A 15,172-nucleotide genomic window follows, 5' to 3' on the forward strand; every position below is an offset into this window, starting at 1 on the left:
TGCTTGATTTCACATCTCTGTGTGCAAAGTGTGTGAGTGTGTTTGATGAAAAATCGAGCTCAGCAAAGAATACGGTTATATTTGCTGCGGTTGAACTTTCTCTTTTGTTGGTTGCTCGTATAAATATTCCAAATGATGAACAAAGCTCCCCATCACTGTTAAATTTCAGTGACTGGTGCAAGATATGAATTTGTGCCTATGGTACCACACAATGATATGTGCGTGTGTGTGTAAGTGTATATGTGTGTGTATGTTTAAGAAAAGGTGTGTGTCTGTGTGTGTGTGTGTGTGTGTGTGTGTGTGTGTGTGTCTGTGTCTGTGTGTGTGCGTATGTGAGGGCGTGCTATGTGTGCGTGTGCTGAATTGTGTAATCGTGCGTGAGTGTATACCGTGGACGAGGCGGATTGTCCCTGGGGCAAAGAAGCATGCTTTCTACGTGAGACAGTAGATAGTAACAGGGATATAGAAGCCGATAGAAGGAGAACTACCTTCAGTAATCTGTGACGAGACAACGGTCATTTCTCAGAATAATGCAGAATCCATATCGAGCAACAAACGATACAAAAGAAAAGTGTTAACCTTGTATAAAAGCAAAAACTAAGACAAAAAAGGAGCGCATGGGAAGTTGCAAGTGTGTTGTGTTCTTCCTACAAATAGAGGAAATCGGCACCTATCTCGTTGGAGTCCAAGCTTTTGCTCTGTAATAGCTGGAGCCGATGCAATTGCTGCCTCGCGATGCTCCCACAGGTGTTGCCAATTTAATGAGTAGATGGAGTCATGCGGAAATGTCAATTTCGTATCTGATAGTATCTCGTATCGGCCAGATCGAAATGCCATCTGCGCTGCTGATGGCTCCGATATTGCTAGTAATTTACGGAGAACTGGCTGCTGTTGTGTTATTGAACACTCTCTCTCCGGGCAAAGGGTTCTCCCGCTGGTTTAAAGTGCAATTCTATCCCATTTTCAAGTTGACGTTATAAGCGAGAGAAAGAGTCAAATCAAACACGACATACTGCTAATGGTTTCATCAAGATTAAAGAAATTATCCGATCTTAAAGGTTTAACAGGAAAGGCTATAATATCGGTGGCAGCTAAGATCCACATTAGATGAGATAGTGGGATAATATTGCAATAAGTCAGTTTGGGGATAGCTCATGTGCGTACCGGTAAAAATAAACTTTCTCTTTTCTCAGCTGGTTGATGATGCATAAACCTCCCCGACGGAACAATTTTATGGACTAAAAAATCACGTTGAAATAAAGAATGAACTTGCGTAGCATGTTGACCAGAAAAGTCTGCCAATAAACACCTGAAGAAGCATTAATATCATCATGTAGCAATGCATGCACTAGCAAACTTTTATAATTATTATGATATCCAAATAGGTCCTACCAGCTTGCCAACTGTTTTCTATCAGGTGGATGGTGGCAAATGCACCATTTAGTATCAAGATTACATGAATGATCATTACATCACAAATGCTTATCTCAGTGAACTGAAGAGACAGTTCGCCTGTTGGTACAAATGACCTTCATTTGCTCATGTGCAAAGTGGAACTCAGAACTGGCTTATTCCTTTCAAAGTTTTTATATATTATTTCTGTGGGACGGGCTCTAAATTGAAAATTCACTGCATGTCTATGCTGATTTTCTATGGAGCGAGGCAGACAAAGTGGAATTTCGGTTATTCAGACGCTATAGATAAAAAGAATTGCCAGCATTGTATTATTCGTTTCTATTTCAGAAAAGGAAAAAAAAAAGATATCCGAGTGGAAACCCACACACGCACACACGCATATATACAAACACAAAATGCCTTTCCATCTATTCAAGGGAACGGAATAATTATCCGCATGGTGGAATTTATTTAATTCACGGCGCGCAAACGCCAAGCATGCTGAGTTGAACACGGGAAGTTGGCTGGTGTACAACAGCGAGCGGTTTTTAACGAGGTATTGATGAAAAATGGTGCCGTCTTGTGTGACGACATTTTTCGCACACCTGTCGATGGATGAATGCGGTCAAAGGGTCGTGTTTGTTCGCCTTCTCAATCTGTTTTCCTTTTTCTTTACAGTATACGTGGAGCAGCGTGAAACATTCACACTACATGCCTCCAGAAGTCCATTCAAATACGGTGAGACCCCCTTCCCTCCCCGGCAACGGAAATTCGATAAAAATCCATTTTGACTTGGAGGCAAAGTCAGCATTATGACATTACTACATTGACATCTCTGCATTTACCTGTATATCTCATATCGGAAAAAGGGTGATATAGGAGCTAGACTTATTCAGTAGGCCTGCTTAAAATTGAACAGAAATTTATAAAATTTCGTCTTTAAGAGAGAATTAAGAAGTTCATTCATCTTGTGTTGGCGATTCAAGAATTTCGGTCCTTGAGCAGAGAAATCAACACTCTAAAAACCCGAGACAAATTACACTGAGCAAAGATGATGACATAGGGGCCTCACATATATTTCAGAAATGTAGCAATGTAATTCATTACAACACCACATGCTTAACTCGTTCACCTATAAGATGTAGAATTTATGCATACCTTCTTCTTTTGTTCTGCTTCCTTGAGCCCCAACTCATGCATTCTTGTTGTGAGGCTGCCATGTCATTATCCTTGTTCATTGTGATTTGTTATATAATTATTTTGAAAAAACCCATATTCCTCATCCCAATCACTACAAATTCTGAAACTCTGCACTCAGTGTTACCAATAATATTTATAGTTGTTCATATGTAAAAGTCTTAAGATCATCCGGAGGTCTCCTTTAATTTGGGGGCACCCACGAATCATACAGCCCACGAGTCTACAGCTCAAGAGTAATATAGTCCACGAGATATAAAGCTTACAAGTCATACAGCCAAGAGTTCGACATTAAACAAATGAGGCCCATAAGTTGGACACCATATAGGCAAAAAAGGCCCACGAGTTCACACTAAGCAAACAAGACCTAGGACACCGACACTTTAAGCTCCATGATGTAATGTCGAACTCGTGGGTAGTTTTTGTGTCGAACTTTGTGTTGAACCTTTTTGCTTCGTGTTATACTTGCGGGCCTTGCTTGCCTAGCGTCGGACTCATGGGCCTTATTTGCTATAGATATGTGTCCAACTCATTGGCTGTATGACTCTTAGGCTGTATGACCCATGGACCTTTATTCAACGTCGAACTAGAGGGCCGTACGACTCGTTGGTGTCGGTCTCATGGGATGACCCCGTAAAATTCAGCAACCGTCTTCACTTCACATCACCACTTTCACTTCCATAGTAAGCCTAGAGAAATTCCCCGTCTACTCTCTGTGTGGAATGTCATACAAGCACGCGAGTTAGAAGGCGGCGTACTTTATGCGCGTCAACGTGTGTATACAGCCTTCGACGGACATAGATATTAAATTCGATTCTTTTTAAAGCACACATAATCAGAAACATGAATCCACTTTACTTCTAAATAGCACTTAATCGAGAAAATTCCAGAAGATGATAGTTGATATTATATCCTACGTCATGAAATTGTAGAACTAGCATTGGCAGAAACTCATGTGACTCAAGATAATTTCACCATTAAAAAAAAGTGGATGTGGCGTGACGTCAGCCTCGGAATATTTTTGCCCGAGCAATTTCCTGATGTCACTTAAAAAAGAAATAATAATAATGGGGTATTGAACTATCGATATCGCAATCGCAGTCGCAATGAGACTTCGGCGCGGCGCTGAGAACCAGCCAGCGTAGCGGCGAGCGCCTGCACTGCACTATACTATCACTGTGCTGTGTGCATTCAGCACTGTAATGCTGAAATGCACACTGCACTGCACACTGCACTGCATCGAGTATGCACTCGCACCATCCGGTAATAAAGACGCTGTACTAGCAGGGAGTAGCACAACCGCACTCATTACATTTCAATGGTTGCGTGGTAAATATTAATAACAAATAATTGAAACGTGACGATTAAAGATATTGTAAATGTCTTTCGAGTTTTCCAGTTTTTATCGTTTCTTATCTGATTCAATTCAACTTCAAGTTTTCATCATTACTGTCGCATCGTTAATGATAAGATGCTCGGGTCTAAATCCTAAGATTCCTGGTCTAGACTAGTGCCGTACATGGCGCTGGTCTTGTATCATCACGTAGAACCTAGTTGATACAATATTAGAACTAGATTTTACAATTATCACATTATCATTATCATCATTGTTATTTTCGTTATTTTTGTTATTATTATTATTATCATCATTATCATTATTATCATTTAGGTCTAGACCGATAAATCTGCCTCCTGTTCGGGGCCGAACTATAATACCGTTCAACCGTAGGCCTACAGTTAAGAGGCAGATTTTTCTGTCTAAACTAGATCTAGATATAGGTCTAGATTTTTTTTTTTTTTTTTTTTTTTTTTTTTTAGTAGGATATAAATCAAATAATTATTATGCCATGTACTCTTTTCGAGGTTCCAGTTGAAATTCTGGATTCTTCGGTGACTGGCATTGCCCTATTTTTCTTCGGAAATAGTGTACTGCCAGTCAACTCACAATCCATAATTTCTACTGGAACTTCTCAGTGCATGGTTGGATTAGTGGAATTAGAGTGTATTTTAGTCTCCACTTTAAAACATAAAATGAGAATTTCTGATCTTGATGCAATTTAATTCAAATACAAAGCAGGTACTATGTACTTGGTATTCACTCCCCGTATGATTTGGACGACTCAAATGCATGTGACAGCGTTTGGGATATTCACCCCCGTTTTTCGTCTCGTTCGACATGTTTAGTGCGTAACCTATTAGTCACCGAAACGCCCGAAACTGCCTGTCTTCTTACTCCCTATACCCCCGACCCCACCCCCTTTTTTTATAGTTTTATGCTTTGCCATTTTTTTCTTCCTATAGAATATGTAATCATGTATTTTGAAAGAGGTCAAACGTCAACAAACGTATGTCAGAATTACTTCTGTGACACAACATTCTCTTGGTAAAGTCTTAATAGGCCTTCAAATGAACATAACTTATAGTAGATAGAAATAAACATCCAGTGAGCTATTTTACATTATTTAGAAATTTGTCGAAATGAAAGCAATATTGCTGTACCTTCTAGGGAACCATAAGCCATTATGTACAGAATGTTAAGTTGCTAAAAACGATAAACTCCCCCTTTGTAGATGGAGACAGCCTTTGCAGTGATTGACAGGTGCCGTTACAAGTGGTATGTTCCGATCTCAGCATGAACCCATCGATCCTTTCTATTCCTTAATTCGCAGGCATCACCGATCCCCTTTTCTGACGTTATTAGTTTCCACTTCCCGCTGTGACACGGCATGGACACCAATTTTGAGTCACGCACGACACGTAGAAATATCGAATATACCAGCGAATATGTGTATATATATATATATGTATGTATGTATGTATGTATGTATGTATATATATATATATATATATTATTAACATTACGATAATAACAGCAAGAATTTAATCCTCAATCCGTTGAATGTCATGAAGATAGGTGATAATACGAGCAAGGTGAATTCGTCTGAACTTTGGTGGACTGATGTGAAGGATTTTGGTGGGATGATCGGCAAACTGATTACTTTCATTCCGAACAAATTAGACTCGCGAAGTTTGACAAGAATGAAGAGAAGATAATATTTCCGGCAAAGATCATGACGAATGACTGTGAAATGTTATCTTACAACCGATTTACAAATTGTCATTCATCGACGTAAATAAACATCGATTCTTCAGAGTTTGAGTAATACCGTGTTGAAATCCATAGGCTACTTAGTCGTTCATATTTAGATTTATTAATTTGAATACATTGAAATGTCATTAAAACAATCGAAACTCAGAGATTTCCATTGCTTTGCTCTTTTCGCGAAACTGTGGTATTAGTAAAAATCTAATAAGCAAATCAGATTGCGTTAAAGAAGCACGGCCTTACCAGTCTCTCGTTCATCTTTCAATAAAAAATTACTGAATTTCTTTTCTTTTCCAAAAGGCAAATTCATCATATTACAAATATCGGAAATTATCTATGACTTTTGTCTAATTAACTAATGATCTTCTGCTTTAAAGTTTGTCTTATTCTCTCTGTGGAATGTATGTCAGTGCTTTAAACATGAAGTAGATTTTCAATTTAGATTTTGGTCATTGATATGTATATACAGATATATGTATATATATATATATATATATATAGAGAGAGAGAGAGAGAGAGAGAGAGAGAGAGCGAGAGAGAGAGAGAGAGACAGAGACAGAGAGAGAGAGAGGGGGAGATAGAGACAGAGAGAGAGAGAGAAGCATAAAAAAGTACAAGGCTGTTAGGAGACACTATAATTATAGTTGCCAAAAAGGAGCTACTGTGGTTCAGTGGATTAACACAATAAACACTGAGTCTAGGGACCTACGGTTCGAGTCTACTTTCAATTGCAGCTGTAGTGTCCTTGATATACCAGGCACTTTATCTGTATTAAATCATTACAATGTATTCAATAATAAAGACACTCTGAGGTACCTCTTTGTCTGATAATGTAGGCCTCTACTTTTCCTTTTTTCAGTGCTGGATTTAGGTGCCAGATAAAGAGCAAAATTCTGGTATTTTGGTATTTATCGTCAAAGTTTGAAAAATATGGATCAAAACGCATCGATGCATGGTGTTTTTTTTTTTGATAATAAATGTAGACGTTATGTCATAAAGCGACTTCGTTCAAACCGCCTGTACAAAAACCTACCCTTTTTTCCTGGTTTAAATATGATTACATAGTATACGCTTTATCGCTACTTTCCTTTATTATTTTATATTAGGGACAGTCTACTGACAATTCCTTCATTGCTATGTATAATCTTCTATTTCCGGAGCATATTCTGAATCTGTTGTTGTACCTGCAAACAAACGAAATACACACACACACACACACATGCAGACACACACACATACACAGACACACACACACACACACACACACACACACACACACACACATCAAACCAAGCCACCCATTCCAACACAAACTCTTTCCTTCCTGGTTTGATTACGATTTTAGTACGCTATCGCTACTTCCCTTTGTGTTAAGGTTACAAGGGACAGTCTATTGAAAATTCCTTCATTGTTATGCATCTTTTATTTCAGAGCATATCTTGTATTCATTTGTTGTTGTGCTTGAAAACGAACCAAATATAAAAATTGAAGACAAACAAACAAATCAAACATCACTGAAATGAAATTTAAGGATGTGCAATCATGAAAATCATTGCTTTTCCAGGTGAATAAACGAAGTGAATTTTCAATCTTGGCGACAGTCCCTCGTCGCTTTGTAGGTACAGGTAGAACATTTTGTGGCAAAAAAAAAGTAGTCTCAAAAAAAGAGCTTGATACTTACATTTTTTTTTTTGGGGGGGGGGTATTTTATAGAGTACTATCCAATATAAGAGGACGAAGAAAAGATACATGAGAAAAAAAAACAACACGCAAGTCGGAATGGAAGATTTTACATGCATGATAAGTTAGGAGACCCCAAACCTTTTAGTACGAACACAGTGATGTTTATCACGAGGCACATTAGATACCATGTGCATTAACTTCCCTGACGGTACAGATGGTACACCCCTTGTAACATCTCTGCCCTCATAACAAGGAAGCCCACCTCAATATTTTTGTGTAATGTATTTGTAATTGTAGTAAGCATTTTTGGAAGAAATTCTTGAGTGGTCCACATTCTACAAGCACTGCTTTTTAGTGTACCTCTCAGTTCTCTTTTTTTTTTCTCCTCAAGACATAACTTTGTATTTTTCCCGTATGTGTAAATAATTTATTTCTATTAGTTTGTTGACTATCGTTTATCCTTCGCACTTTGTAATGTATATATGCTTATGATGGTTTTTTCTGATTTATACCTTGTGTTATATTTTGTTTGAAGAAAAATGAGAATGAAATAAATGAATTGAATTGAAAAATGGGGAGGGGCGCGTGCCCCCCTTTAATTTTGCACAGGCGCCCCTCCCCCTCCCCCTTCACGAAAAAAAAAAAAAAATTCCAAAATATTATATATATATATATATATATATATATATATATAAAACACCTCTGCGCTATACAAGTAGCCATTATCATCAATACTATTATCATTATTATCATTAGCATTATCATTACATCACACACACACACACACCTTTAACGAAAGGTCGCTCACCTCGTTAATCTCACGTGTACAGAACAGAATTCGTTAATGCTCCACAAGTTAAGTTATCGTGCCCACCAGTGCTCTTGGTGGGGAAAAAAATATAGGCGGGTGTACCATTAGGCGACGTCGGTCATTTTGGGGGAATGAAAGGATTTGTTATTGAATGACGATTGCCATTGCAGCGTGCTTAGGATGTGGTTGTGATGAATTAGGCCATTAGAATAACTCGTTTTGCCTTTAAGTGGGATGGGGGACCAGAGGTGTCTGTGGAGGTGGGTGGAAATCAATGAGATCGTATAGGATTCGGAGACAGGCTTGCTCTTTCCTCGGAAACAAGGGCAGAGAATGTGTGTGGGTGTGTGTGTGCGTGAGCATGTATGTGTGTATACCTGTCTGTTTCTGCTTGTGTGTTGTGTGTGTGTGTGTGTGTGTTACAAAAAACTTAATTCGCTCTTATTATATCATGCTGGTTATGTTGCAGCGCCATGGGCGTCATGTTTGATGAGCTTCAACGCTTTATAAGATGCCACTATTATCATTATTTACTATTGTTATTATACTCTTGGGTACTCCGAGTTTAAGGAAAGACTGTATATCTTCTATAAGTTTTTATAAGTTTTCTTACATGACTTAATGTAGTTTCACGACGAACGTCTTCACATCATTGTGCTCTGCGTACTCTTAATAATAAAAAAAAATCACTTCATAGAAGAATAAGGACAAATTTGACAACCGTGTTGGTCAAGGAGGCAAATAGGTAAATGCACCAGAACAGGGAATTATAGCACACGAATTTGTACATCACTAGGTAAGAACGCAACCTAAAAGTCAAGACTTCGACGTGTGTTATGTATGTGACCCCCCCCCCCCTTTTTTTTTTTTTTTTTTCTTTTTGTCCTTCTTTTCCAATCGACGGGATCTGTACCTAGATTGCATGATGGTCGATCATGCAATAATAATGAGACCGAATAAAAGAGGACCGAATTGATTTGCGCCTGTGGCCTGCAGATGCGAATGGGGGAAAAAAAAAGAGGGGGGGGGAGTGGAATCTGTAACTTTGCATGTATCAGCCGTGTATCTGGCACAAATGAACGGAAATGGAAATTCATTGCTGGGATTACATGCGAGTCTGATTTCGACAAACGAGGTGTCTTTTTTTTTCTGCTTAATGGTGGTTTCGGCAGGGGCCTAAGGCTAAACATTTTAATACTTCATTCTTTCCCTCACTACCCTAATTGTGGTGGCATGAAAAAGTGTTCTTGAAGTTAGACAGCGAGAAGGGAGAGGGGAGGGTGGGAAAGAGGGAGAAAGAGGAGGGTGGGGATTTGTTGGGAGCTGAGATGAAGTCTGACTTCCAAAATGACTGTTAACATTGTAGGAGTGCTAGCTAACAACGCTATCTCAATGGCAGGTGTCATGTACGGAGCGAAGTGCCACAGGGGATAAAAGAGTCTATTATTAAGTGTATTCGTTATTGCATTTAGTTTTTAGCTGAAGACTCACCTTGCGGAATGCAAACACTCTGTATCGACAGCTGAAGCTAATGTATAGATTGAAAGATTACAATTCTTCAGGAACAAAGAGGGAAAATATGACAAAAACAGCAAAATATTTTGGATTTTTGTTATATTGATTATTAAAGTTAAAACGCACCTGTGCGATTGTTATGATGTTGTAATTTACACCATAGGATTAGGATCCCCAGGCAGAGCAATACAGATGAAAATAAGAAAAAAAAATACAGGTAGAAGGTGAGAGGGGAAATATTTGCTAGTCGATATTCACTTGGATAATCATTCTTCCATCCCTTGAGGGAGGGCTCCCGTATTATATTTGTCTGTAACTTTTGGTTGTGTCTTTTTTCTCCAGTGACTTTTTTTTAAATGCATGGAATCTATGCATTTGTTCAACTGAAAGTCGTACAATCTCGGACGCTTGGTGATAAATCATGCACCAAAATGGGTTTTTGACTTTGGCGACCCGCCCCATTTATTACCAAGTAGACCGTGCACAAATGCAATATGAGAGATACAAGAACTAGACCGCAATAGACACAAGCATGCGCTGCTCCAAATCCTCCATGTTTAGATTATAGATTTCTAAAATCACAGCAACGATGCGCCTGATCTGGTGACAATTCAGCGTACTGTATTCTAAAACCTTGATAATAATTTCAAAGTAACATCATCGTTTCATTTTTTTTTTAATGAGAATGTTGTGGATTATTTTTTGGTAAAAACGTTTAAAGATTTCTTAATTTTGTCACTTATTTATATATATATATATATATATATATATATATATATATATATATATATATCATCGACGGCTTTGTGACTTTCACAGCACTGTTTATTTGATTTTATTTCTTTTTGTCAGCGTCAACTAATCATGGAGTCAGGTTTCATTTTGATGACTGGTTCTGGAAAATCATGTCAAAAACACAACTCTGCAGTACAATAAACTCTTGAGATACTTCCCGAGAAGCCGGGATCTGATACCGCTGTACATAGACCTACTATATCATGCCGTCATGTTTTCTGTAACTGCATACCACACTGTCAGACTTGCACTCACAACATTCTGACATAAACTCAATAATACTGCGATTTCCTTTGTTAAAGTCTAACACCCCAACACTTGCCTACACCAGCATTTAAACAAGAAATTATCGTCGCAAATTTTAAATTCGGAAAATACGTATGGTGATAGTAATGTAAATGTATAAGTATTTATCTTTCTTTTTTCTTTTTTTTTTTTTGAGGTACACCCACGTCGGGTTCTGCTTATATGACTGCCCTCCTTTGATGATGATTATCGTAGAAGTACTTGATATCTCTTTCCTACATGTTATGTTTATGCACGGTCACTGATAAAAGGACTTGATTATTGACTATAACTATATTCCTTTAGTGGTTCGTATCTTCTGCTTTTCTCGCATACTCTCTGTATCATTTGTAAGTGTACCTCAGACAATAAAAAAGAGAAATAAAATCTGAATAAACCAAACCAAGCCACATCTTAAATTAATATGTGCTCCGGCATATCGTTGCTTATATAAGTACATGATAAATGAGTATAGTTGGAAGATTATTAATACATAATGTCGGTTTCTGTAAAATACAAGTTTATATTCGTTATATGCTTGGTAGGTCTATAAATTTCACAGCAAGCAATGGTATATAGAAGGCATCGAATATTTCTATTCACCTACTTTTTCTCAAACACACAAATAAACACGTACACACATACATGCACGCACCTACTAATATACGATGGCTCTTTAATGGGAATTTCCCAATTGCGTACATAAAGTGTGTATAACTTGCAAAACATCGATTCACCAATTGCATGTACATGTCTGACCAATACACTCAAATCGTTGTACATACTACAAAGCACACAAACATTGAGGCACAGATCGCATATGACCGTGCATTACAAAACCAACAAGAAGTCACATTTTACGAGAAGACTCAAAATAGTCGACATTGATCAACCAAATCACTCTTTAGCTTTCCGTTGGTTGTTGTTGTTTTTTTCTGAAAAAGCAATTATTGTACAAAAAACGAATAGCAAATAGGGTTTGTTTGTTTGTTTTGCTTTTTTTCTGGAACTTTTTTTTCTTAAATAGTATGATTAGGCATACCCTTGAGGTCCCTTCTCATGTCTTAAAAATCCCTACTACACTTTTTTCCAATTCTATAGCTTTTGTCAGGATGATGCTACCTGCATTTACAGTCGGTGGTATTCATGCATAGAATGCCCTTAATGACAAGAGAAAATTTCTACTTAATCTGATAATCCCTTCGTTGTAGTCGCTAAAGAGATTTATATCCTGTTTGTTTGTTAGTTTTCTGTTTGTTTGGTGTGTGTTTTTTACATCAAACATTGCGCATAGCTCGGCTGAATGAGAATAGGTAGGGGCCTACTTGAATAGACCCTAACCTTCAAAGCCTCCTTTCTCAGTAAACACTTTTCGACAGGGTATATTATCTTTCGATTATTTAGATAAGTTAAGAGAGTTCTTTTGTGCTGAGTTATATGTCATTTGATTTATAATGCTAAGAGTCTGCTCTTTTCCGAATCTGCCCTTGACTAAAACTCCACGTATGGCGACTTTCTGGTGGTTTTGTGACGCAGGGACAGACAGACAGACAGACAGACAGACACACACACACACACACACACTCACACACTGAATTACCTGAATTTCCTGAATTATCTATGATGACGCCCAGTAAGTCGAAGACACACAGATACACACACATAAACACACACATACATACACACACACACACACACATATATATATATTGTAAGTTTGAGTCGCAACCATTTCACATGTAGGCCTACATGATCTGATCACCTGGATACCTGATTCGCTCTAGACCACCGATTCATCATGTGTGTTTGCTTGTTTGGGTTTCTTTCTTTTCTTTCCACCTCCGAGCAGTGCCCAGAGAGGCGAGCATCTAAAATTGACCCATGCACTGATGCGACAGGTGTGCTGAGTCACGGTGCTAGATGCTGGTATAATGAAGCAGTCCCTGCCCCCTCCCCGCCCCCCCCCCCCCCCCCGCACACAGATGATTCTGCAACCAGCTAATCTTAAAAAGTAAATTTCCAGTGCCTTCAAACATGTCCCTCACCAAGTTCATGATGCATCGTTCACTAGTTATCAAAACATGGACAAAAACACAGAGTACAATGCCGCGGCATAGTGGTTCAAGCTACGCAACCATTGACAGAGGGCACTGGGTTCAAATCCTTTCCATATGTTACAGTATAGACTGTGATCAATGATGATGGTGTCCGTTTAGGTCAAGTTGTGATTATGGTGGAGGTCTCCTGTACTGCATTTTTTTCTTTAATCGCGTTTATTTCTGGAACACTGGAAAAATCAAATCACTAGAGGGATCCAGGTTTAGTGGGACCTTTTGTGGACAAACCATCACTTACACCTGTGTACACCAAATTTATTATCGTACAAGAATAAGTCGAAATGCCTTTGGTTTAGGATTTTGAAACTAATTCTCAAGACTGTGCTTATCTACGGTTACGTGTTTAAACAACTTTTGGCATTTCTCTTTATACAAAGAACCTAAAATGCATACAACACACAAACACACACACGTGTATATCGATAAGAATATACTCGTGTAATATATACATAATGTTTGTGAAGGACGCAAACAGGAAAAATCAGTCCGCTCAACTTGGAGAATAAAGTAAGGCAAATGACGAAAAATACATTTTTCTTTTCTTTAGAAAATAACCCAACGTAAAAATACCATGTAGGGCAGTTGTGTTGATACTGTGTAATGACTTGTACTACCAATTGTAATTTTGTTCTTTCTTCTTGATATGTTATCTAACTACCATATGGCACATATGGCGTGATATGGCACACTTCACAAAGTTCATATTGGTTTTCTCACTAGATATGATTTAGGAAGGTTTGAACTCATATTTGCAATAACCCAACAGTTGCTGCTGGGTTTTTTTTTTTTTTCAACCATGTTCCATATTTCACTCCTACATGTAGTGAGTTCTTTGCACATGATGTATGTCTTTAATTTTCTTTACAAAAAGAGAATGGCGTCTTTTAGTCATCCTTAGATAAACGTTAAGTCATCACCGTGGTAATCACCACACTTGTGACTCATCCACGGTGTGATAGAATCTTGACGATGACTCGTGTTTGCCATCTACTCTGTCCACGTCGGGTTTCAAGCCTCCGATGGCTGGTCCTAATATGTGGACATCACTCTTTCAAACATAATCATTATATATCTCGGAAGACTTCCGTTCAGAAGCTGCAATGTATCATCGTAATCAACGTCTGAATGAAGAAGCTTTCAGATGTTTAGCATCACGGAATCTCGAGCAAAAAACAAAAACAAAAACAAAAACAAAAAACTTAATGACGTCTAAATTAGATTATAGCAGTGAAATTTACCAGATGGTGTATTAATGTATATGTATATGTATATGTATATGTATGTGTACATATACATGTATATATATATTCCTTTTTCAACAAAAGAGCATTTTAGAACTGTTACTACCCTATATATATATATTTGCAAGCATTTTGGAATTGAATGCGGTTTTTTTTTTCTTTTACTGCTGTGATACCAAATAAATTTACCTATCTCCTTATACCTTTAGTGGTATTAGAGGAAAAAAATTGCAAAATGTGACAACTGGTTGTTGTTGTTGTTTTTTTTTGGGGGGGGGGTTGTGGGTTGTTTTTTTTTTTTTTTGGGGGGGGGTATCAAGGCACTCCACACACAAACAAAGATATATCTTGACTGCAGTAACGTCTCACCTTTTCGCCTGCTGATGATGAGCCCAACGACGAGCAGGACTGCCAACAGGACGATGACGAGGAGGAGAAAGATGAGAATCTTCTCCAGGGTAGTCCGTCTTTTCACGCATTTTACTCCTTGCGCCCGGAGCGACGATTTCCTCGCATTCGTATTGTTCGCGGCCTTTTTGCCCGGCTCCTCCACAGATACAGAAACGTACTCAGCCTCCTTCGAATCACCCATGATGCTGAAGTATTTCCTAATAACGCGCGAAAACGGTAGCTCGCGACTTACAGGCAAGAAGACAGAAAAAAAATCCCCACACACTCCAACTTCAAAAAGGGCTGTGTGGCGGGTAATCGTTCTATTTACCCCACGTGTTCGAGTGTTTGGTTATGTACATCGGCTGCGAGCCTTCCGGCGTACATTCTCTCCACACAGCTCGCAGGTGACGACAGCGTCTCAGTGGCGCTACGGTAATTCAGAGAGGTGAGTAGCGCGAAGTGAGAGCGAATCTCGGCGGATAATCGCAATTTCAAAAACTCGTTGACTCTTTCTGACCCCGCAGCCGAGACAATGTTCCCCCCTCTCCGATTACTTCATTATCTACTCAAGACGGAGGTGCCCAGATCCAGGGTAAGCCGATGCTTGCCCGTTCGTGAGAACCAATTTCCTAGC

The 15,172-nt window shown here is 38.6% G+C and overlaps 1 protein-coding gene across 1 annotated transcript in view; it reads right to left on the reverse strand.

The window, feature by feature from the left end:
• Positions 1-14,737, reverse strand: part of LOC140239055 (neprilysin-1-like) — a 47,648-nt gene extending 32,911 nt beyond the window's left edge. Inside the window, exon 1 of the mRNA XM_072318951.1 lies at positions 14,515-14,737. Coding sequence (XP_072175052.1) covers positions 14,515-14,737 — 223 coding nt within the window. The remainder of the gene's footprint in view (positions 1-14,514) is intronic.
• Between the last annotated feature and the right edge of the window lie 435 nt (positions 14,738-15,172).

Source organism: Diadema setosum, chromosome 15, assembly GCF_964275005.1.
Source record: "Diadema setosum chromosome 15, eeDiaSeto1, whole genome shotgun sequence".
Classification (NCBI taxonomy): Eukaryota; Metazoa; Echinodermata; class Echinoidea; order Diadematoida; family Diadematidae; genus Diadema; species Diadema setosum.